The sequence below is a fragment of the Phalacrocorax aristotelis genome, chromosome 6, assembly GCF_949628215.1.
Source record: "Phalacrocorax aristotelis chromosome 6, bGulAri2.1, whole genome shotgun sequence".
Lineage (NCBI taxonomy): Eukaryota > Metazoa > Chordata > Aves > Suliformes > Phalacrocoracidae > Phalacrocorax > Phalacrocorax aristotelis.
This window is the reverse complement of record NC_134281.1, coordinates 40,625,595-40,649,019: the sequence shown is the minus strand read 5'-3', so window position 1 is coordinate 40,649,019 and position 23,425 is coordinate 40,625,595. Positions and strand designations below refer to the sequence as shown.

The 23,425-nt window shown below is 44.4% G+C and overlaps 1 protein-coding gene across 1 annotated transcript; it reads left to right on the top strand.

Moving 5' to 3' along the window:
• The first annotated feature begins 1,634 nt into the window (after positions 1–1,634).
• IL12RB2 (interleukin 12 receptor subunit beta 2) lies at positions 1,635–21,669 on the top strand. The gene is made up of 16 exons (XM_075095513.1): positions 1,635–1,779; positions 2,455–2,550; positions 3,324–3,650; positions 4,245–4,359; positions 6,066–6,241; positions 6,445–6,584; positions 7,327–7,471; positions 10,060–10,139; positions 14,029–14,248; positions 15,534–15,734; positions 16,651–16,752; positions 16,832–16,987; positions 17,810–17,947; positions 19,239–19,326; positions 19,934–20,033; positions 20,315–21,669. Exons 1-16 carry the CDS (start codon positions 1,635–1,637, stop codon positions 20,789–20,791), a joined length of 2,706 nt encoding a protein of 901 aa, XP_074951614.1. The 3' UTR covers positions 20,792–21,669.
• The last annotated feature ends 1,756 nt before the right edge of the window (positions 21,670–23,425 follow it).

Sequence of the window (23,425 nt, the reverse complement as noted above, 5' to 3'; positions counted from 1 at the left end):
TCCCGTAAAACCCTTAGAACAGACACTTGCTTTGTGGGGAGCTTTTTTAGGGAGAAGTGGGAGCAAGGGCCTTAAAAGTTGGTTAACAGCAAACTACAGAACTTCTGTGCTTTACAAGTGATTTCATTTAAGGACTTGTGTTGACCACTGTAAGCAGCCGATGCCATTATGGTGAATCCATAGGTAAATAAAATGTACAGTCTGCAGCCCTTGTGTTTTCAACTGAGATTTCATAGAGATAAGTATGCATAAATGTGCATGACCTCATGCTCTGTGGACACATTATGTACTTCCTCTACCTTGTACTTACCAGGACAATGTCCTTTATATTTTCTTTAACCTATGCCTGGCAATACTATTTTCCCTCATTTATGTGGAATCTGGAGATTTTTTCTTCTCAAAAAAAAAAGTTTTCCATGTGTCTTTGCTCTTTGCTGAAGGTTATTTCTCATTATTTTCTCATATTTTACTCTGATCACAGTTTATATGCTCTGCTGCACTTATATGAAGCTGCATAAATTGTCTAGCACTTACCTAAGTAAACTACTCAGTAAAATTATTTGAAGCAAGATTATTTTTGTCTATTGACCAAAGTATTTTGGGTACGGTTTAGCTGTCAGAAAGCAAGTTGTCTGAAGGATGTTTACACAGTCATTGGGCAATTTCAGTTTATTGGAAGGCAGAGCATTTACTTGAACCTCGGTGATGTGATTGCTCATCCTTGCAGTTACTAATCACCTACGGAAGGCACTGCATGAAGTGTCTGTATAAAGCTGAGGCACCGCAGCAAGGCTTAACATTTCAGTCTGAAGAACATCTATATTTAAATAAAAAGAGGTGCTAATATGCATTTTGGCAAATCTTAGGTATTTCACATTCACCTCAGATATTGGTTTACTTAAAAAACATGGAATGCATCCCATCTCATTATCTAAAAACAGCCTGAAATAACTTTTTTGTCATTTTTATATTAATATACATGTAGCAAAGACTACAGTGTGCAATGCATCCCCATGGAAGTGCCCCTCCATCCAAAATGGCATGAAAAGCAGCCAAGATTTAAAGTTTCACTTTACAGTAGTTCATTTCCAATATGGCATCAGGTTATTAAAATAGCTGCGTGTCTGTGACAGGTTGGGAGTTGCAGAAAGTGCTTGATGGTGTAACCACTTCTGAAGTATCCAATATATTCGCACTGCTCATGTAGTTTTGCAGGGGAAGGGTAAAAAAGGAAATAGTTGTTAATGCTGGTTGCAAAATGTATGGGAAAGCATTGAGCTTAGTTCAGCCAGACCTTGAATAATTTGTGTAAAATGTTTGTATCCATAACTTCCAGTACTAGAGTGTGGGTTTTATGTAGTAAACATAGGTTTGCATTTGAACAGAATTTTTGAGCAATCCTGTGGAGTTTATAGCATTTCAAAGCTGTTTCGTTTGGTTGTGGTGTTAACTGTGCTTATGGCATGTGTCTGAAGCTTTGCCCGTTAGGGTAGAGTTAAACAGTTATAAATAAATAAATTGTGTGGGGTGGCTTTCCTTTTGGAAAGTAGTCTAAAGAAATTGTAAGACTGCTAGTTCCCCAGGTCTTAGCCAAAATTTTATGAGTTTTACTCAGGTCTGGGAATCCTGAGACCATGTTAGTCATTGGGGATGAGATCAATTCACTTGGATTTGAGGTCATCGCTACAAAGTCTGAGCACAGACCTGCTGCGGAGTGCACGAGGATCCTCAGGGTGTACAGAAATGGGCTGCTCCATCTAAAAGAGGGATTTCGGGAGAGTGTGAGCTGTGCTAAGTGTGGCATGCAAACCGTATCTTGGGGAGAAAGCGCATGAGGAGTACTGACGGTTCGTCTTGCTGTCCTTCACAGCAAGAGATTTGGTTCCGGTCTTGCAGCGGGTCTTTGGGGGGAAAGGGAGAAAATATTTATTTTTCTAAAGAACAGCTTTGTCTGTTTTTAAAGCACAGAGTTTTAAAGTACCCATAATTCTGCCATTCCTCTAGCTCTTGTGCCTGTCTCCAGGGAGAACCATCTAAAAATCAGCTGTTGCTTAAGATAGGGTCTTGAGTGAAATAAGCATTCTGGATTTTCAAAAGTTGTAAAACATTAAAATACAAATAGCTGTAAATTCTTTTACTGCTTTTTAGGAACTGGTAAAAGGTATGCTTTTTCCTATAGGGAGCAAAATGCTATTTGCATGGATCGTGCCTGCAGCAATTTGGTTGTTGGTGCACTTCACAGCAGGTAAGATTTTTTTTTTTCCTACTTAGTAATTATCACTTAAAAGAATCACTCAGGCTAATTAGGGTTTTTTTCAGCTTCTGTGTGGCATACTAGTAAACATCTTTCTTATTAGAGCAAAAATTGATGCTTGGTTAGGTTTATACTGTAATTTCCTTAAGAACTCCTTGATCTGCTGCTACTGCTGCATGTGCTCCCACTCTCCGTGGCAGTGCACCTTCTCCTTGATAGCCTGGGCAGGCTGTGGGCAGCAGTGTCTGGTCTGGCAGGGCTGCGCATGCTGGCTGCACAGCTGGGAGTGACCACAGGTAGGGTTATGGCCTCGGCTCTCAGCAAAGGAGGCGAATATAGAATCGTATATGGTCAGGCATTGGCAGCTTGGGCATGTGTTTATGCATAATTGGTGCTGCAAGCCTGTTTCGTTTGTGTATGTAGTATATAGCAAATAGTTGCTAATGAGTTATGCAGGGAGGTTATTTGTTTTAGTTCAAGGTAGAGCTGTTGGTTACATGAGAACGCATCTCTAGAGTTAGCTTCCACAAAGACTTTCAGAACTCAAGGAGAAATGGTGCTCCAGCATTTGCCCCTATCTTCTGCTGCTACTCAGCTTATTTACCCCCAGCACAAGTGTCCTGGAGCCTGCCAGCAAGTGCGTGCCCTTCTCCACCAAGTGTAGGATTGCCTGTCCCCCCATCTGCATCCTGTGCCACTTTGAAAACACAATGACATGCCAGGGGAGTCTCTACAAGTCAGAGAAAATGTTGCTTGCCTCTTCAATAGAGACATGCCTGCCGGCATTTTACTGAAACACAGGTATTTCCCTTCAACACAATGAAAAAGGAGTTCTGACAGGTTTTGCCTGGTGTTGTGCTTTTTCACTTGATGTCTGGTAGCTAGCCCTTGGTTTCTGATCCCCAGTTAATCAGATCCGTGAAGACTGGGGGCAGCAGTATGAGTTACCATGCAGAGGCAGGAATCCTTGCGTTATAAATTTGGGGAGACTGTCTTCCTCGAATACAACATGTTGAACAACCTGAGTGATGTATCCATGTTAAAGGCTTGTTTTCCCGTTCTGTTGCAGAAGCATGCAGTAAAGGGAATGTGACTCCTACCAAACTTCCCCATGGCACTGCAGAAATATGTGACAAAGGGAATATGACTGCTAGCACTGCTTCTTATGTCCAGCCTGGAACCAGTATCACCCTCTCATGCCAGCTGAACCCCCTGCGATACACTGACCAGTGCAGGATAGCTATTTTCTTTAACAGCTCTGAACTAATTAGCAATTATGGCAGTTCAGTAAGCACCAAGTTTCTAGTCCATACATATGGCAAACACATGTTTACGTGCAAAACAGTTTGTGAATACATGAAAAAACTCATTTGTGGAATCGATATAGAATCTGGAAGTAAGGAGAATTTAATTATTCCTTGTTTTTAAACATTTCCTGTGGTACCTCTGAGATATGTGTTAGAAACTAGCAGTGGGTGGCCTTTTCCAGAAAAGGTGCTGTCTTTTAGTGGCTCTTTGTATTTAAAATATTCCTGGATGGGACTGTGCACCTCTGTTACTAATAAATAGAGAGATGTTAAATAAAACTTCCTGCTTAGAGCAAATATACTCCCTCCTGTTCCACCCCTGATACCCACCAGTCTCTCCAGGACCCAGGGGACTTGCAAGAAAAATTCTAAGTAAATTTTAGATGTTATTCTACCCCGATGAGCCGATGCAAAGCTTGTAGTCCCCACTGTGGAAAGCTGTTGAGCACTTGTATTCACCTGACACCCTTGTAAAGTTGCTGGGGTTTCATTCAAGTGTCAGAGGTCTCAACAGGCTGCAGAGATCATAGACTCAGCTATTTTCACATATAAAAATTATCAGCCTGAATATTGTGCACTTACTTGTCTGTAAACTCTTAAAAAAAATCAACACGAACCTAGCATTTCTTAAAATGTCTTCTATCAACATCTTTAAGGAAGACTGATAAGAATATCTGTTTAAGATCCTCCAGATGAGCCAAGAAATGTGTCATGTATCCAGTATGGGACAGATGGTCATCCCACCTGCACCTGGGATAAAGGAAGGCTCACATACATCAACACTACATATGTAATACAGTAAGTAACACAGGGATGTAGGTTCTTTAATACCTATAATTGTATCTTAGAGGTTTTTGGGTTTTTTTTATTTTTTTTTAATTTTTTTTATTTTTTAACCATTTATTGAAGATTTATCCTTATCAAAGCACACAAAAAGGTGGCTTATGAGTAAGCCAGTCCAATGCTGCCATGATCACAGAAGCCAAGTGGAGCCGTTAAAACCTCTTTTCTGTTCATATTTGTGTGTGCTGCACCACAGCATTCTGGCTCCTTCTGGGTGCAGCAGGGAAAGAGGGTATGCCAAGACACAGCTCCCATTTGGAAATAGAAGGTTAGTACAGGAAGTGGTCTGAAAATGGCTGCTCAGACTTGCTCCTTTCCCGTGGTGGATCTCCTCTATTTAGTGATTCTGTGATTAGCAGTGCCTGCACCAGAACACCTGCAATCAGAGCTGCTCACTGTCTTGGAATTCAGCTAAGGAGATGTAGGAGGACCTTGCTGGGAAATGTGTTGGTTTTGCTTCCTGTTTTAGACCCAACCTGTATTTTTGTTCTCTCTGGTTTGGCTGAGACCTTCCTGAAAAAGATTGTGGAGACTTCTGCATCAAACTGTTGGGAAGGAACAAAGGTTCCCTAAGGCCCATCAAGGCATGTTAGGAGAACTTTGGATTTCGGGAATCACCATGCACTTGAGGAACCTTGTTAAAAACCCCTATTCAAGCAAACATCTGGGTAGAATGAATTAATTTTGCCCTTTACAAACCACTGGGTAGGTTGAACTACTCCCCATTTGTTTCTGAGGTGCTGCAGGTTGACCATCTCCTTGCCCTGCAAGGCTCACTCTTCATCACCTTCTTCTTCACCTGCTTCTGTTGGCCAAGGTAGCAGCAACTTTCTTAGTAGCTTGGAGAAATATCTCACTGCTCTTTAAGCAGAAAGAGAATATACAGGTAATTTACAGAAGAGTAGGGAAGTGTGGATAATGAGCCCTGCAAGTGTTGTAACATGGAGATATAACAGTGCTTGCTAGTAAGTTATTAAGGATATTACAACATACAAAAGGTCAGCCTGAAGCAACATGATACAATCACCTCTGATTCAGGTGGAAGAAAATATGTAGAGAAGCTAAATTAGTTACCTGGGGCAATGGGTTGAATGACAGATTGAGAATGAAAAGTTGTGTTTGAAGTAATGCAGTCTGACCATTAGACTGCAGATAAATTACATTTTTAATATCTAATTTATGTAAAAAACTACACCCTCCCAAAATCCATCATCTCCCTTCAAATGCTGTGTACCAACACCTATGCTCATTCGTAGAGAAATACTAGTAACCAGTGTTAGGTAACCATTACACTATTAAAAGGAACCTACTCACATACTTGCAGCTCAGTGGAAATACAAAAGTATTTCCTTTGACTGCAGTTAAAAACAAAAAGCAGCATAACGCCTTTACTCCTGCTTTAGCTAGAGAGTATTTACTGTAACCACTGTATTTAAGCAGATAAAGTAGGTCTTTCAAGGAGAAGGTGACCTATGTGGCTTTCAGTGCAGTGCTCCTCCCTTGAAAGCTAACCTGCAGGGAAGCTGCTGAAAGAGCTGCAGCCCCAAGGGACCCAGAGCAGCACAACTGTACGGGGACATGAGCCGTGCCCCAATGCACCCAGGGTTTAGCTTTCACAGCGTGCAGAAAAGTACTAACCAAGAGTTGTCCTTCTGTTCCAGACTATCAAATGGGACGGATGTCTTATGTGTTCCAGAAGAAAGTTTGAATAAGACTTTTGGCTCACTGGCTCTGAGCAAGTTGAATTTTGACTCTACTTACACCGTTGTGGTTGCCGCCTCCAATGAGCTAGGAAGTGCTCTTTCACAGCCATTCGTGTTCATGTTAATAGACATAGGTAAATGCATTACTTGCCACCTTTCAGTTAGTCCCAGCCCTTCAGAAAGATGTGACAGTATTTTGAGGACTTTCTTGTTTAAACCTCTCAGAAAAAGCATCCATCCAGTCTAAACCAGTAATTCTGTTTTCCACGTAACCCCCCTATGCCGAGCTGTGCTGTGTATCTGACCACTGTTTGCTTCTTTCTGTTTTTGCTGCTAGTGAAACCACATCCTCCCAACTTTCTAGTGGAATGTGAAAATTCTTCTGCAACCAACTGCACCTTTTTTTGGCATGATGAAGCACAAGCACAGCATTGCAGACTAAGATATCGTCCACTTACCAGGCCCACCTGGAGCATGGTAATCCTACCCTGAATAAAGGAAGTTTAGAGGATAAAGGAAGAGGATAAATGAGAGGAGGAAGTTTAAAGGAAGTAAAGGAACCTTCCAAGATCCTTGGAGGTTGCTTTAATATAGTTATTTCTTACTAGAATCACTTTGTCCAAACTCGCCTTCCTCTGTTCTTAAACAGCATGTTTAAGAAAAACTACTGCCTACTGGTCAAAACCAATCATTGGTCTAAAACTGAATGAAGGTAAAGCACTGATACTGTAAAAAAACGTGTGCATGAATATTTCCCCTTATGTCAAGTGTCCGTATGATGCACTGAAGAATCAGAGGCTATGTTTGACCCACCACTTCATTGGAATATGTTCATATCTGCTCATTGTAGCTCATGGCTACAGGCGTGCAATTCCCAAATGTTTGTGGTTTCCTTAATGTTGATTAGAAGTCTTCTTTTTTTAAGTGGTAAAACAAATGCATTGCTTGAAGTTGAGCAAAACACATGAACAGAAAATTTTTTATCTTTACATAATTAAATGAGGGATTTTTCTGATGAAGGTCTGCAGGCCTGATGATTCATTGCATGATTCTTTTAGTTATTAGAGTTGCCTCAGGTCATGGTTTTCCTCATTGTCTTTTAAGGATGTGTTTTGGCTGTCTGAGCTTCCTTTGGGCATTACTAATTCAGCCTGTCACTGACTTCAACCTTAATTTCCTTGTGAGTTTAACATTATATTTAACATTGTTGTCATTAAAGGTTGAAAGCTTAAACAGTGAGAAATGCAGTCTTTATGGTCTGGAGCCTCATACAGCCTACGAGTTTCAGCTCAGCTGTAAAATTCACCCAGAGCGAGGACTGTGGAGTAACTGGCATGCGTACCAAACCCAGACTCCAGAAGCAGGTAACACAAGGTGGCATCTCCTGCACTAGGCCTGTGCCTAACCTTTCCATACAAGTGGAGACTTCAGCTACTGAAGTCAAAATGCTGCTGGGTTTTTGCTGGTTGGTTTGCAGAGCTTCTGTCGATGCAGACACAGAGGCAACAGGGAAGTAACTTCTGTAACAGAACTGCTTTTTTAATGAACAAAAAATGAAGCTGTTCGAGTTTCCTGCAAAATTGGATTTTCAAGAGCTCATTGAGAACATCTGAAGGATATTTTGTTTTGATATTGTTGAAGGTTGGAGAAATTTTCTCCATGTTGCCTGGAGCCATAGTGGCACATCTGGAAAAGGCAGAGGCAGTTGTGCAGATTAGCTGGGGAAAGAAAAATATTTTGTACTGGTTCATACCTAAACATTTTACTGAACTCCTGCAACAATCCTGTTCTCAGATCAGGATGACTGCTATGTCACCCTCTGGTGCTGATGAACCACAGTTTGGGTGACACCCTCTGGGTCCTTGAGCTTGCCCAATGATTTGCTGAGCAGTTGGGTGAATTGGCCAGGAAACTGCCTGGACTCTTTCAGTTCTGCTGATGCTGGCAGGATTTAACAGAACAGTTTAATTTTGCCACGTCATCTTTTCCCAAGTAGAGAATTTATTTCATTTGGAGCCTCCTCAGGTGGCCTCCTCCACCATGCTGTGGAGTTGCTGGAGACCTGGGTAGCTTCAGCAGATCAGAACCCGGCCAGACATTTGCGCGAGAAAGATCCCACTAGGAATGAGGCAAGGAAAGAGCATTTCTGCTCCAGGGGATGGCACAGCAGACGCCAGGGACACACAGCACCAACCTGAGGGCAATCCTATTAATTTCTGCCAAGTCTAATATTGGCTGGCCGTGGGCGCAAATACCTGCCTGCCTGACTTCACCACGAGCTGCACGAACTCACATGCTGCAAATCTTTCAGTTCTTACAAGAGAAGAAATCTTCTCAGAAGTTTGTGTTTCAACAAAGATGTGTCAGCTGCTTTGGCATTCCCTTCTTTCATCTCCTACTTGGCTTTGGTTGCTCTTTTTTGTGAATTACTATAAGTTCTTCAGGCCAGTGCCATTATTACTCATGCTATTTACCACTACTGACAGCATCAGTTTCTGTAAGAAGCATTGATTGATGCAGAAGGTATGAACTCTTCCTTCCCTCCCCCACCTTCCTTTCAACAGTTTTCTCAACCTCCTCAATGCACCCTGGCTTGCTACGGCATTTGTAGTCATGACCCCGGTCAATGCCATAAACCGAGAATCTTTTTGGCTAATCAAGGAGCATTTTCTGTCCTCAAATTAGGTGACAGCAAGGGGAGGTTGCAGGAGAGAGGCTCTGGGTATATCAGGGTTGCCCTTCTTTGAAGGAGCTGAAGTTCTACACATGACTTTGGCATTTTGCAAATTCAGGAGTATACCTTTTCAAATACCTGTTTTTTTCCTGTGTCTCTGACCTGCCACAAAACTTGCTTTTGCATGCACTGTTCATAAGTGTGCTTTTTTTTTCCCACCCCCCAGCTAATTTGCGTAGTTCACCTGTGAAATGAACTTTAAAATCTGGGCTGGAGTCCAACAGATGCAATCCCATATTTTATTTTTTCCTGCTTTGAGCTTGCGACTTCCTCTCTCACTCATAATGAGCGTGCTCTGGTTTTATTCCTTCTGTCAGTCCTGCCTCTTGTTTCTATTCCAGTCACTATTTGCAGTTAATACAGGACAAATAGCTCTTAACATTGCTGGCATTGAAGACTTTTTCTGTCTTTGAATTTAGTAAATAGCAGGCAGCCCCATTCTATCTGGGATTGTCCAACAACTGCCTGCTGCTTAGGCTATTAGGAGCAATTATTATTTGAATTTGATGGGTTTATTTTGGTGAAGGCCCTTAAGGAACCAAACTTTGTTATCTTTGGTCATATTGGCTTTCTTTATGTGTGTTTATCGGTTCTGAACTGCTACAGCACGTCATTGTTCACTAATTTCTGCAGCCAGAAGTTTGCTTTAGTGTTATTTTGGAAGGTTTATTCAAAACATCAAGGGTTTCCAGTCACTCTGTGACTATTAGGAGAAAGAAGAAACAGGGATTGTAAGCTACCTCTGACAAGGTCCTACTCAGCTAGCTGTTAAAGACATTTATTGCCTAGAGCCAGACAGTGAAATCCTGTAGATCCTACAAACCCTATCACCTGAAGCTGTCCGTTGTTTTAGGACTGACGTAGCCAACCCCAAGGAGGTTAACTAGCCTCAACCTTTATGCAAAGGCAAGAGCTGATACTGTTACTCTGATGTGTAGGCTTCCTTGGGAGCCATCCTGATTACTGAATGCAGGATAAAGTCACCAGCAAAGCAAAACCCTCTCTAGGGTTTATGGCTTGTTCGTTTCATGAGTACCATCATGTGGGCAGTCATCAACACAGCTAACTCCAACTATTACATATTGCATCATTTCAGGGACATTTACATCTTAAATTTTAATTGTCTCAGGATTTTTGCCTCCTTCACCTACACAATATCTTGTTTCTCTGCTTCAAAACACAGCCTGTAATGCTGCTTACCTTTTCCTTCCACACCAGTGCCGACCGGGCTCCTGGACGTCTGGTACCGACAGCAAGACGTGGACTCTCAACGGCAGAACATCTCTCTTTTTTGGAAGGTAAGTTAAGTGAAACTTGAGCAGATGAAGGGGAACTCTGGTTTACGTGTTGGCAGGAAAGGACTGAACCCACGGAGAACACAGGGCTTTTACCAGTGCCCAGTGACAGGGACACAGACCAGTTCTGCTACCCAAGGCTTGCCTCTCCCTGGGATATTCAGCAATCCTTTTCTACCTACAATTTCCCTTTCACAGTTCCCCAACTTTCTGTTGTGCTGGAAGTATAACATGTTCCCAGCACATTGTATCAGTGAAGAGAAGTTAAGGTATCACAGCTCAGTTACCACCTTTCCCTGCCCCTTTCCACAAAGTGACCTGTGTCCTTGGTGATATACCTAGAGACAGATGACAACATTACAGAATTCCTAATTTGTTTTCTAATTAATCTCTCCCTCTTCTCATTCTCCACCTTGTTGTTGTTTGCCACGGTTGCCATGCCTGGTCAGGACAGGAGTTCTGGGAGACTGGGAGAATCATAGAATCATTAAGGTTGGAAAAGACCTCTAAAATCATCAAGTCCTGTCGTCAACCCAACGCTACCATGTCTCCTAAACCATGCCCTGGAGTGCCACATCTACATGTTTTTTTAACACCCCCAGGGATGGTGACTCCACCACCTCTCTGGGCAGCCTGTGCCAATGCCTGACCACTCTTCCAATGAAGAAATTTTTCCTAATATCCAATCTAAACCTCCCCTGAAGCAGCTTGAGGCCGTTTTCTCTTGTTCTGTAACTAGTAACTTGGGAGAAGAGACCAACCCCCACCTCGCTACAACCTCCTTTCAGGAGAGCGGTAAGGTCTCCCCCCAGACCCCTCTTCTCCAGACTAAACACCACCAGTTCCCTCAGCTGCTCCCATAAGACTTGTTCTCCAGACCCTTCATGACCTTTGTTGCCCTTCTCTGGACACACTCCAGCAATTCGATGTCCCACTTGTAGTGAGGGGCCCAAAACTGAACACAATATTCGAGGTGTGGCCTCACCAGTGCCGAGTACAGGGGCACGATCACTTAGTGCTGCTGGCCACACTATTCCTGATACAAGCCAGGATGCCATTGGTCTTCTTGGCCACCTGGGCACACTGCTGGCTCATGTTCAGCCGGCTGTCGACCAGCACCCCCAGGCCCTTCTCATGGTGGGAGGACACCATGCCCCACGGTCTCCATATGCACACACCTTGTGTGTCTGCTTTTGGATATGAGCTTCTTTGATAGGTGTTTCTGCTCTGTTTTGCTTATAAGAACAGAGAAATGAAGAACGGAGGAGGCAGAAGAGGTGATTTATTGTAATAGCCCTTTAAGGTGACCGAACTCTAAAAATTTAAGAGCTGGATGTAGTCTGGGCAACTGCAAGGGTCCTGGCCCCAGCACTGCTGGATGGATGGCCTGTCAGTGGATGTTCTTGTCATACAGCAGCAGCAGGAAGAAATAGATTTTGTCTACAGGTATGAAGCAGGTAATTGGCAAACCACATGCAAAAGGGTTTGCTAATAATAAAGCAGCAGATCTGAAATTGGACAAACTCAGAGTCAAAAATTCGGTTGTTTGGGTCTGCTGAGCAACACCTCCTGTGAGCTGGGGACTGAGACCCCTGCAAGAGAAATTTCCAGAATAATTCAGTATAAAATCCAGCTGTAGGGTAAAAATTTCACATTACCATACATTACCATGCAGGTCAGGGGAAAAGGTTATGCCAGGTCTGATATACCAACATTCCCAGTGAAACCAAGCCCTGTTACTGGTGCCGGGTGCTCAGTTTCTCCATTATTTACCTGCCAGGTCCAAGGGGAATTTTTGGATTGGTGGGCATTTCGCTGTGGTGGTTTTATTTCAAAGTCAGTAAGATTATTGTTTTTAAAGCATAAATTATCTTTGACTTCCAGTTTGCAATCTCTAGATAACCTTCCAGTTACTGTTGTATATTCTCCTCACAACAACAAGCACTACGCTGTAAGTGAAAGCAGAAATTCTCATGTGATTGTGTGACTCCAGCCATTGTGGCTTTAAGACACTTAACTTTAAGACCTTTACCTTGCAACAGCAAGTGGCAATGCTTTCAGTATCGAAACAGACTTCCTGCAGCATCATTCATAAAATGGGTGCAATACATTGCTTCTATAGTTCTCACAACAGCTACAAAGCAAAAGACTCAGACTCAATACAAGGTACTGCCATTATATGTTCTCATATTTTCACACTAATACCAAAGAAAGGATCACCAGTTTAATTTCAGCAGGCTTCCAGAGTGTTTCAGCACCGCATTTGTCCCGAGCCACTACCAAAGTGATTGTAAAACTGCAAATATTTTCCTATTTTTAGAAGTGGGTTTTTTTTTTTTCCCCCTCTTCATTTTTATGTTGTGTTATTACAAAAAAAAAAAACAGCCAAACAAAATGAACTCACTGTATAGAAACTGCAGGAAACTGTGAAACTGATAATACAACTGCAGACACCCGGGGTGGAAAAACCAGTGAGAGGTGTTACATGGGACAGCACAGACGGACTTTTCAGAGATGTTTATTCTAAATGGTTGATTTTAAATAATTATTTATCACGGCTTTAGGTAAAAATCTGGATTTTCCCAAAATCAAAAATTGCCTATTTTTACAAATCTAACTGTGCGGTTAATAACCTTTTTTTTCCCCTTGTGAAAAGCATGACTTGAATTCAGACTCAAGGATGGACGAGGCTAGTGTTTCACTATCCCCAGCTATACTGCTGCTTGGCAAATCAGCAGCTCACAGCGAAAGAGCTTCACTAAACTGGAATTAAACAGGAAAAATAAATAAGAAATAAAAAGAAAGATATGCAACCTTAAGAGAGACTCTCAGATAAATGCATGCTGTTGGCCCTACCATTAGGGAATTAACTCATTTCACGTGGCTAGATGCCATGGATTCCCAAGAGCAGAGCAGTGATGGAGCTGGGACAAGACTTGGGAATGGAGACCATGGGTCACAGGGCCGGGCAGCAGCAAAATCAAGGGTAAAAATCAGAATAGGCTGTTACGTGGTACATGTTTTACACAAATGTGCAAAATCATGGTGGAAAAGGGAAACTCTGCAGCAAAGACACTAGCGTTCTTTGGAAAAAAAACCAACCACATTACATTTTTAGCAATAAAAGTGCCTGTTCACTTATGAACATGTATTCTTTTGTTGGTACTGATGGGGAAACTATGCTACCTTTAAAATGCATTAACTGTATTTCAGGCCAACAGATCTTAAGTTAATTAACAAAAAAGAAAGTATTACAGAAGAAAGCAGTCTCAACAATGAGCAAGCAATCTCTTTAGCACTGCTTGTTTCCTCCAGCTTGTAGAAGAGAAGTAAAAACTGATAATTGGTTACCTAAGAACATTAGCTGGTATGTGCTATAGGCCAGCAAGTAACTGCTGCTGTAAATAAGCTCTTTACTCTTACAACAGAAAAGGAAGAGAAAAAAATATCTTTGAGTAGAAGTTCCTCACTTAAATTGGGCAGCCTGAGCATCTGGGTTAGGGAGAGGCTCTGTAGCCATCCCCTGTTGCCAGGCGGGAGGGCTGATAATGAGGCTTCCCACTTCCACCAGGCATGGGGAAGGGGCCATTGCTGCTGCACTGGGAATCCCAGTGAGGATGGACAAACTGCAGTCCCACTTGAGTGTACCGGCTTGCTAAAGCCTCACTCAGGAGGGCTTGTACGTTTGACACCTACACACACCCCTTTTGTGGTCGTAGGTTCGTTTAAAAGCAGGTGAAATATTTGGTTCACAAACGGCCAACCACAGCCTCCTCCGTGAGCAAGTCTGAAACCTTCCCAGGCTGCCTGCCAGGGCACCCAGGGTTCGTACCATCAGCTTTCTGCAGTCTTTGTTCATCAGAAAAGACTAAAAGAAGCACTTTCCTTGCAGGCTTTAAGCAAGTTGGAGGCGGGAGGAAGAATCCTGAGGTACACAGTGACCTTTGAAGCCCTGGACCAGCGGAGACCCCCAGCAGGAGAAGCACACGCTACTACCCAAACCAGCTACACCAGAGTCATGCCAAGGGTGGCCTACAAGATAACAGTCACTGCCGAGAACTCAAGGGGCAGGTCCCCCCCTGCATCCATCGTGACCAACCTGGGCATCCAGGGTAAGGGCTTCTGCTGCGTCTGGACCACTGGGAGCAATACCAGTGCTCTCCTCTTTCGTGCTACACACCGTGGAAACATTCAGGTCCCACCACCTTGTGCTCATCAAGGTCCATCTCAATGAATCTCTAGGGATGTGCAGATCCAGTTGTCAATATGGTCAGGGGTGCAGTTTCACAACACGACAAGTTGCCCTGCATTAGTGCCGCTGTAATTTCACCTCAACCCCTTCTGCCGACACAGGTGTGAGCCACGCCATCAGCCACCCAGGGACTTGACATAGCAGAAAATTAACTATGCCAAAAAAAAAAAAAAAAGAGGTTTTGTTTGTTTTTATGAGAGAGGTGGCAGGATTGAAGGGAAGGTGATGGTGAGGGGAAATCACAGAAGCTTTAACTCCTGTGAAATTGCACTCTGTTCTACTCATGCAGCAAAATTAACAAGTGTTCCCTGAACTCACCCAGCCCCAAATTTCCTGTGCCGGTACCAGGCATGACAGAGCCTCGCACTCTCAGGTGGTTTGTTCAGAGAGGCAGTTCTTTATTTGCTCTTGTCCTGCTGTAATATCAGTAAAACAGTGACAGAGCCACAGCCAAGTATTTCACCTTTGCGCAGTGCTGCACTGAATACCAGCGGGATGCTCTCTTCCTTCAGAGGCAGATGCGCAGCTCCTCAGCTTGCAGACCACATTGGTTACGTGAGCCCCTTTCATTAGCTAGAGATAGGATTGGTGCAGAAACATCACTGGTATATGGCTATTTGGAGACAGTAGGACAAGAACCGCTTTGTGGGCTCACTTCAATTGTATTTGTTACAAAAACTGTTCCGAAAAGATGCTGGTGTTTTTATACTACCAGTGAAAATTTGGTGACTTTCCCAACAATTTCTCCTGCAAGAAAAAGTAACCTGGCCCTAGCTGTGAAAGAAAGACCTTTGGTCTTGTGGAGGTGGTGCATGTTTGTGGCTCTATCATAGGAGCAGGGTGTTGGTATGTGCTGTGACAGTGCCCTCTCAGGGCTTAGGGATGGGAAAAACAAGCAAAGCTGTGTGTGTTCAAACTGCTGTACCATGAGATGGGACAAGAATGTGGCTCTATTCCTATCAGCACAGAGATCACCCTCATATAAATACCTTTTCTTTCAATGGCAGTTTTTCTGCATTGCATGGTGCCAAACTGGATGAGACACAGTAAAAACCATATATCAAACTTACCAAGTCCACCTGATGTTAAGGCAAGTTTGTGCTGACAGTGTCTTTTTTGTTTGGTTGTTCTTTCTCCCCTGTAAGACCTACCTCCTCCTCAGAAAGTCTCTGCCCTAGCCCTGGGAAATAACAGCATCCTCATCAGCTGGGAACCCCCTGTCAGATCAACAGCATGCATCAGTGGATATGTAGTGGAGTGGGCAGACACACAGAGGAACACACGCCTGGAGCCCCACCCAGCGTGGGTAAAGCTTCCAGCATCCAACCTGTCCACAGTGATAGCAGGTAACTACCACCTCGAGATAGGATGTTACTGAGATTTTATTCTGAAAGCTTTTTAAGGAACAAGTAAGATTCTGATTTTTACTAATCCAGCAGAAGAAATTATGGCATTTAAAGCTCTTATGGGATGAAAAAAAATGTCTCTTAAAAAACCCCCAAGTCCCTCCAAAATGAAACAAAGCAGCTAGAGGTACAAGAAATCAAAGGTTTAAGATCTCTACTAATTGTTGGTTATTAATCCCAACCAGTACTACGTGTCAGTGTTCTGCACATCAGGTAGCTATGAAGTTATGACAGGGATGACAGTGAGTTAGCCTTTCCTGTCCTCTGACCTGGTGCTGTGCCTCCAAGGTGTTTACATCCCCACTCTCAAATGAGCTGAAAAAAGCAGTGTATTCATGCCATTGGCTTTGTGCTCTACTTTGGAAAGAAATGAGTTCCTGTTGACCTCCCATAACCTGCAGGAACAGCCCAGAAGAGGATGCTCACGTGAAGTCATGGGGGAAAAAATAGGGTGTGAGATTCTTGTGCCTCCTAAGTGACCTTATGTATAGCCAAACCCCGCACTTCGTATCTTAGAGTAACAAGCTGGGTGATAGCTATTCACCTCCTCCTTTTACCTGGAACACAAAATGCAGTCCCGGGTTTTCTTTGGAGGGTACAGGTCTGCCGGCAGCTGCTGCTTTATGAGGAAAAAAAGGATTTCACCCTTCTGAATGCTAACATTACTTGTTTAATGCACAGTAAGGTTCTGCCAAGCTGAATAGATCATCACAGAAAGCATTTCTTTCCTTCTTTATGAAGGATACATTAATAAATCAGAAGCTTAATCTCAGATTTAAGCAGCTAATGTAAATATTTTAGCCATGACTGTAAATACTTTAACTAGTAACTCTCCACTTTTAATTTCTTTATTTAGAGAACATAAAAGATAACGTGTGCTATCAGATCAGTGTATTTGCACTCTATCAGGACAGAGCTGGACAAGTGGCATCAGTTAGGGGACACTCGGGAGCAAAAGGTAAATTACAGTAATACTCTTCTAGGTATTTTTAAGCTAGCTTAAGTTCAGCTTTAAAAGTCAGTCTTCTGTTTTGCAGCACCATTAGCTGGGCCCCAGATGTATACAACACCATGGGCAAACAGCATCTTAGTTTCATGGGAAGAAATCCCTGCCCACGAGCAAATGGGCTGCATCACCGGGTACCATATATACCTGCAGAAAAAGGACAGGGAGGAAGCCCCAGACATCTACGGTAGGTATCTGGGGAAGACCAACCTGATGTGTATATTCTGCAGGTGGAGGATAGAGGAGAGGGAGAGAGAGATGCTTTCAAAAAGCTCTGTGTAGTCAGGGAGGCACAGGCAGCCGGTCTGCCAAGACAGCAGCAAGATGCAGAGTCAGCTCCCTCTGCTACAGCTGCCCATCAACAGGACCACACGTTCAGGACTTCCAGCTTTGAATCAGATCATGCTAAGTTATTTTGAATGTGGAACTATCAGATTTCTCCCTGCTTTCTTTTTTTTTCCCTTTTAGTTATTTTCTGAAGTCATAACCACTGCAAGCCCTTGTAATTATTGGTAGGGTAAAATAACAAACTTTCTAAAGCCCTATCCAACAAATGCATGCTCTGCATGACACACTGAGGCATGCTTGGCAGGCAGCACCCACTGCGTTCCCACACCCACACACTTTTCCCACCCAAGCCCTCTCTCACTCCGTCTGCCTAACTCCCACGCTTTCACCCAAGAAATGTTGTTTGCCTTTTTTTTAAACTTTATGCAGAAGTCACATGACAGTTTTTAATGGATCATTATGAAACATTAACTTATCAAGCAACAGTAGTTAGAGGACAGGATATGCAATCCTGGGTGTCCCATCTACACAATGGCACAGGTCACTCTATGGCATAAGATCTTTTATAGCCCTTGCAGTGATTCACTAACATAGAAAAGGAAATTAAAATAACAAATACCCCTCCACGCTCCAAGTACTGGAAACGCATTGAGGTTAAATGAAGCAAATGTATGCTATGTGCTTTATGTGCTTCATTTGCTTCTTCCCCTTTTCCTTCCAGCCATTTCCAACGCGACTGCCCAGCGCTCATTGTATGTCACCAACCTGCAGCCCGGTGAGCACTATGCCCTGTGGATGACAGCATTGACGGCTGCTGGAGAGGGGCCCTGGGGCAACACCGAGCTTGTCTACTTGGAAAGTATGAGTCTCTGCTGGGGTGGGGGGCTAGGAGGAGAGGTCCTAGCCCTTGGCACCCTGTGTTCCACAGGCTGTGAATGTTTTTCCCGCTACTCTATCTACTGAAGATCTCTAGTTTTGGCTAGTTTTAAAACGTAGCACCTCTTTGTCTTCAAGCACCCAGATTTGTGCCAAGCTGTTGGCCGTATCATTTAATAGCAGTTGAAGGCCAGCAGGACGGTTTATTGTGAAGGGGGAAAGTAGTATTTGGTCCCTTTGAGTTGTTGGCCCAGACACCTTTGTGCTTCAAACTCTGGCACAGGTATCCCTGCAGAAAGTCCCACTGACCTCCATGTCTCCCAAGGGTCAGTCGCTCTCTGCGGCCCTGTGGTCACTAAAGCAGCCATGACCTCAGAGCCTTCTTGGGGCAGCGCATGGTGTGTGCGGTCCTTGTTCCTGTGCTTCCCAGGGATGCAAAAGCAAGGCCTCCTCCCAAAGACTTCTGACAACTGCCAATGGCAGTATTCAGGGTTTCTGTTCTGCAAGACAGACTGTTCTGATCAAGTCTACTGTGAGCCTAGATCAAGACAAATGATCGCTCGACCCCTGAGAAGACAGTTGAGAAAATTTGTGAAGTATTGCCAGAAAGTTTGTTTTGCTGTGTTTCCTCCCCAGCAACATGCCACAACAACTTTAAGCTCCTGAGTCATGTACATTAGGAAATTAATCTGCATAACCTGAGGAGCAGGGCTCCTCTGGAGGCAGGTTTCTCTCATTAACTGCAGGAGAAATTCAGGGAGGTGAGCAGGAGAGGAAATTAAAGCAATCCAGACAAGTTAAAAGTTTTCCTGGTATAAAAATCTGCATTTGCAAAAATTACATTTCAAGCAGATAGTGAAAGCACAGTAAAGCCAAGGTTTTTACTGAGAAACAGTTCAGTCATTGACAGTTTATGAAAGATGCATTTAATATCATAATATCTTTCCTACTTAACACCTACCTCTCTGCTGCATGCACCACCCCAAATTCACGTCCTCTGTCAATGTTTGGTTCAGTACTGGAAGAGAGATCAGCAATTGCCTGTCCTGGGTTGCGGACTACATATCTCAGGAGACAGTGGTAGACATCTTTGCGTTACAAAGTACAGTCGTCCCCAACAGTCCATCCAGATTCCTAATTTTGAACCAAAAAATGTTGGTATGTTTTGAGTGCAAACACTAGTCAAGCCATAACTGTTGTCCAACTTGAGCTTGAGTAGCATACCTACTTCTATTTTTTCAATACAGATGAATGATGGGTGTCCCATATTTCAGGTGCTGGGGACTGGATGACTGTTGTGCTTACCTGCAGCTTCTTCATCTTCTCAGCCTGCATTTGTTCTATGCCTCCAGCAAGAAAAGTGTGAGTGGATCCATCTGTTATGTTCTAACAAACATGGACACCTTGGGGAACAGCACAGATTGTTCTGAATAAAGGTTTCAGAGTACACAAATGATAATAAGAACATCTATTAAGCTTCAAATATAGCCTTATTTCATACATATAATGAGTTTTTAACCTAGAGCTTAAGATCTGCTTCCACCAAAACAAAATTGAAGGGGTACAATCCTTGGCAATCAACCTGGGAGCGAAGTAAAACCCTGAGATTAAAATCTGTTTTACTTTAGAGCAACATGCACATGTCCCCAGCCAGATTTTCCAGGACTGGGGCTCATGGCCATATCCAGAAATCTCTGTCCACAGGGCTGCTGTTGGTCATTGCAGGCAAACATCTGGCAGGGGCTGGCAGGAGGAGGATGCTGGGAAGCATTTACCTCTGCTCAAGAGCTATACTGCCTCATCAACATTGACACGCCCCCCACCCAGCCGGGGTCTCTGCAGGTCCCAACTAAGGCAAATTCACAATTACACCAAGGTCTTTGGTAATCACATGCACAAACAGCACATCCCAAGTCAGTGCTGCAGGTGTCAGCATTCATGCTTTTAATCGCACTTATTCAATCTGCAGATTACACTCGCTCCTCTCTGCACTTATGCCACAGTGGCAGAGCAAAGCCATTCCAGACCCAGCTAATGCTACATGGGCCAAGAACTACATGTCTACAAAGGTAAATTGTATTTCCTTTTTTCTTCTAATCCCACCACCTTCAGAAGAAAAAGCAACTGGAACCATGCAAGTCTAATCTCTTAATGCCAGTCCAGCAATCTGACAGTGGATAACTTCTGTTCTCATATTGCGTTAGACCATAGGATGTATTAGACAAAATGCATGCAAGAACAATGCAGAGATCTTTCATTTTTAGCAGTGTTAGCCGCTTCCATTGTGGAGGGGTCACAGGGTATTGATCATATAATTAATTGTCACTGCATGGCATGTGCCCCTCTGCAGGCCGAGCTGAGCTTCCCCTCCACCCTGTTCCTGCACAGCACCAGCAGCTTTGAAGAGCCCAAAACAACAGAAGTAGAGGAAGCCTTTGTGAATACTGACACCCTGGCCCTCAAGGACAAGCTTGTCTTCAGCAGCATTGGCAGCAGGGGAAATGATGACTGGCATGAGGAGCCAGAGTATAAGCCCCTGCCCAGCACAGCAGAGGTTTACGAGCAGCAGCTTCCCGACCTCTACAAGAGGATAGTGGTGGAGGTGACGGAGCACACACAGACCATTTCCGAGTACATCACCAATCCCATCACCAACAAAGCCACCGCATACCTACCCCTGGTTACAGACACTACTGAAGACCACCCTGAACTCGAGTGCAATCCACTCCCCATCTTCCCAACAACTTTTCTGACACCCATACTTTCCTATGAAGGGAATCTTACTTTGGATACGGTGAGAATAAACTGCAGCTCTTTCACAAGGTAGTCAGTCAGGGTGATGTAAGCCTGGCCTGATTTTTTTGCACTTTACTGAAGTATTCCAGTGTTTCAGGACAGCCAGTCCAGTAACTTGCATGTGACGCCTTTAAGTAATAAAAACCCAACTCACCAACCTTTTCAGCACTGCAAGTCACACCTTACTGTACAATGAAACGGCTCCACGTCCACCCAGCACGCTCAGGTAGAATTAAAGACAGAAGATCAGGAATCCCAGAGCTGTGTGGCCCAGCTTCTGAAGAGGTTAATTACTCAGGTGCCTTCATGCAGCCTGGGTTGCCTCAGGCTCCTGTCCCACTGCCTGGTTTGGTCCACCCCAGGAATCAGATGTACTAACCGTAATTTTAACTGTCGCTTGGCCAGGAAGAGCGAGGAGTTACACCGGAGTCAGACCTCAGCATCCCAGCCCCAGGGGACCACACTGCAGGTTTTGCTCCTCCAGCTGCGTGCAGCAGGTTAGCAATGCAACGTGGGGACACCTGCATGCGCTGGTGCTGAACTTAACACCCACCGGCCCACAGGCCATATTCCTCACTGCAGCCCCAGTACTGGCACTAAGTCACACTGTCCCTGGTGATGCTGGTGCTACAGCTCGCGTGGGTACTGAGAGCCACAGCTGCAGCAGGGCTGGCAGTTAGCCAGGGCCAGCCTGCCTTCATGGCTCAGTTCAGGAAAGGAGAAACCCTCACCAGAAATAAAAGCAACAGGCAGCGCATGGATGCAGAAAGTCAAATGGACTGGTGAGAAGAATTTAAATCATTTATTGAAGTATTTTAATTACAGGTTTGAAGTATGTGTTACACATCTAATGACTTTGTTTACTATATGTGTGTGTATATATATATAAATATTATGTTGGAAACCTGACATTTGTTTCCTGGTGTTTTTTTCTGGTCGATTTCAAGTGCTATGCTGCAGCTATTCATAGAATAAGGTGCCTTTAAAAACAAAGCTGAAGCATTGCTGCTGAAGATTAGGTAGTCCAGATCTGAACTTACCTGGAGCATCCTCCTCCTACCCAGGAGCAGGTGGCTGCTCTCCATCCACACCATCTCGGAGTGCCTCCACAAACAGCTGTTATCCGACTCGGTGAGGAAACAGCCCTCAGCAGCCCTGCAAAGGCCTCTTTGCACAGCAGCAACAGAGATGCACCTGCATCACAAGGCTGCTACCTCAAGACCATGGCTTTCCCCACTGCCTTTTGCTTGAAGTGAAAAGCAAAACCAAAGTGCTTGGTTAAGGAGATCTCTGTTGGCTTGTTCCCCCAGTTTTCATTCCAGCTGCAGCTGTTACCTCCTACATGAGGCTCATACACTCCGGCGCTCCCAGGTTCAAAGGCACTGCAGGACAAACCTGTGACTGTTAATAACCAGGCACACACTGCCTTCTGAGCCAGTGCCACACAGGCCACGCTTATCCACATCACTCGGTTTGCTGAGGTCCATACCTCCCTCTGGACTGCGACACCACCTCTGCAGTGGGTGGGAGTCTATGAAACTACTCATGTGCACCTGAGTGGTAAGGTTTCTTAGGAATGTGAAATTCAAGCCCTGGCACCAGCTTTCCTCGTGTTCAGCTTTCAGCGACTTCTCTTTGCACTTCCCTGCAATGCCCAGAGCGTTTCCCTTTGATCAGCACAAGTGATCACAAGCACCCTGACTCTTCTCAAACCTTAGCTTTCCAGTCTTCCGTTTCTGCATATTGAGAACAAAATAAAACCATCAGCAATTATTTAGCTGTTAGCACACAGCCACATGTACTGCTAAGCAGCAGCTGCATCCTGAAGGCAGAAAAGCTGGGCTGCTTAGCAGCCAGCAGCCCACAGGACCCAGCATGGCACTTGCTGCCAGCTCCCACTGGACACCCACAAACCCCCCCAGTCAGCCCAGCCTGCCTGGCTGAGACACATTCAGTAGCTGAAGCCCGCAATCAAAGCTGGGGGCATAACAGTGTGCAGCACTCCTGAAAGTCGCTTCTCAGGGATAAGAAACTAAGGAAAAGAGAGACCGAAGACAGCTACTGCCCGGGGAACTGCTTTCCCAAGCAGAAGGAAAGGTGCTGCAGGGAAATGTTGCAAGAGGAACAGGAGCAGTGCTCCAGGTAACAGCCCCAGCATGCTGCAGTCCAGCGATCTCACAGTGTGCACTTGAAGGCTCCTCCGCAGCGTAGAGGCCACTTCCAAGATGCATGTTCTTGCTACAACATTGACACGGCCCGCCTGCACTGGGTGCACACAACAGCCATTCCCTGCACCTACCCCACAGCTCACCTGCGGCAGGACGCTGGCCACAACCTCTCCCAGACACACCAAGGGATCCTTCTCGTATCACAGCTGCGGCAAAGCTTATTCTTCCTGCCAGGTAACGCAGCAGACACTGGAGGATGAAAATACTTACCCTTACTGCCCAACCACTTGGCATGAGCTGACCACATTTGTGGCAGAAATTGTGCACTGAGGAGGAGCGATTCCCAGATGTGCCTCTCGCTTGAGAGAGGTGCACATACCGACAAAGACACAGCACACAGTCTGCCTCGCCACGGTGCCAATGCAAGTGATGTACGCCCTCACCCCACCTTCAATAGGGGTGTCAAAGCTGGCAGGATTTTTGGGCTCCCAACAAAA

Coding starts and splice junctions, on each gene's coding strand:
- IL12RB2 (XM_075095513.1), top strand. CDS start 1,635: ATGTTAGTCATTGGGGATGAGATCAATTCACTTGGATTTGAGGTCATC. Junction 19,327..19,933: donor ATGCCTCCAGCAAGAAAAGT/GTGAGTGGATCC, acceptor TTCAATCTGCAG/ATTACACTCGCTCCTCTCTG. Junction 20,034..20,314: donor AGAACTACATGTCTACAAAG/GTAAATTGTATT, acceptor GCCCCTCTGCAG/GCCGAGCTGAGCTTCCCCTC.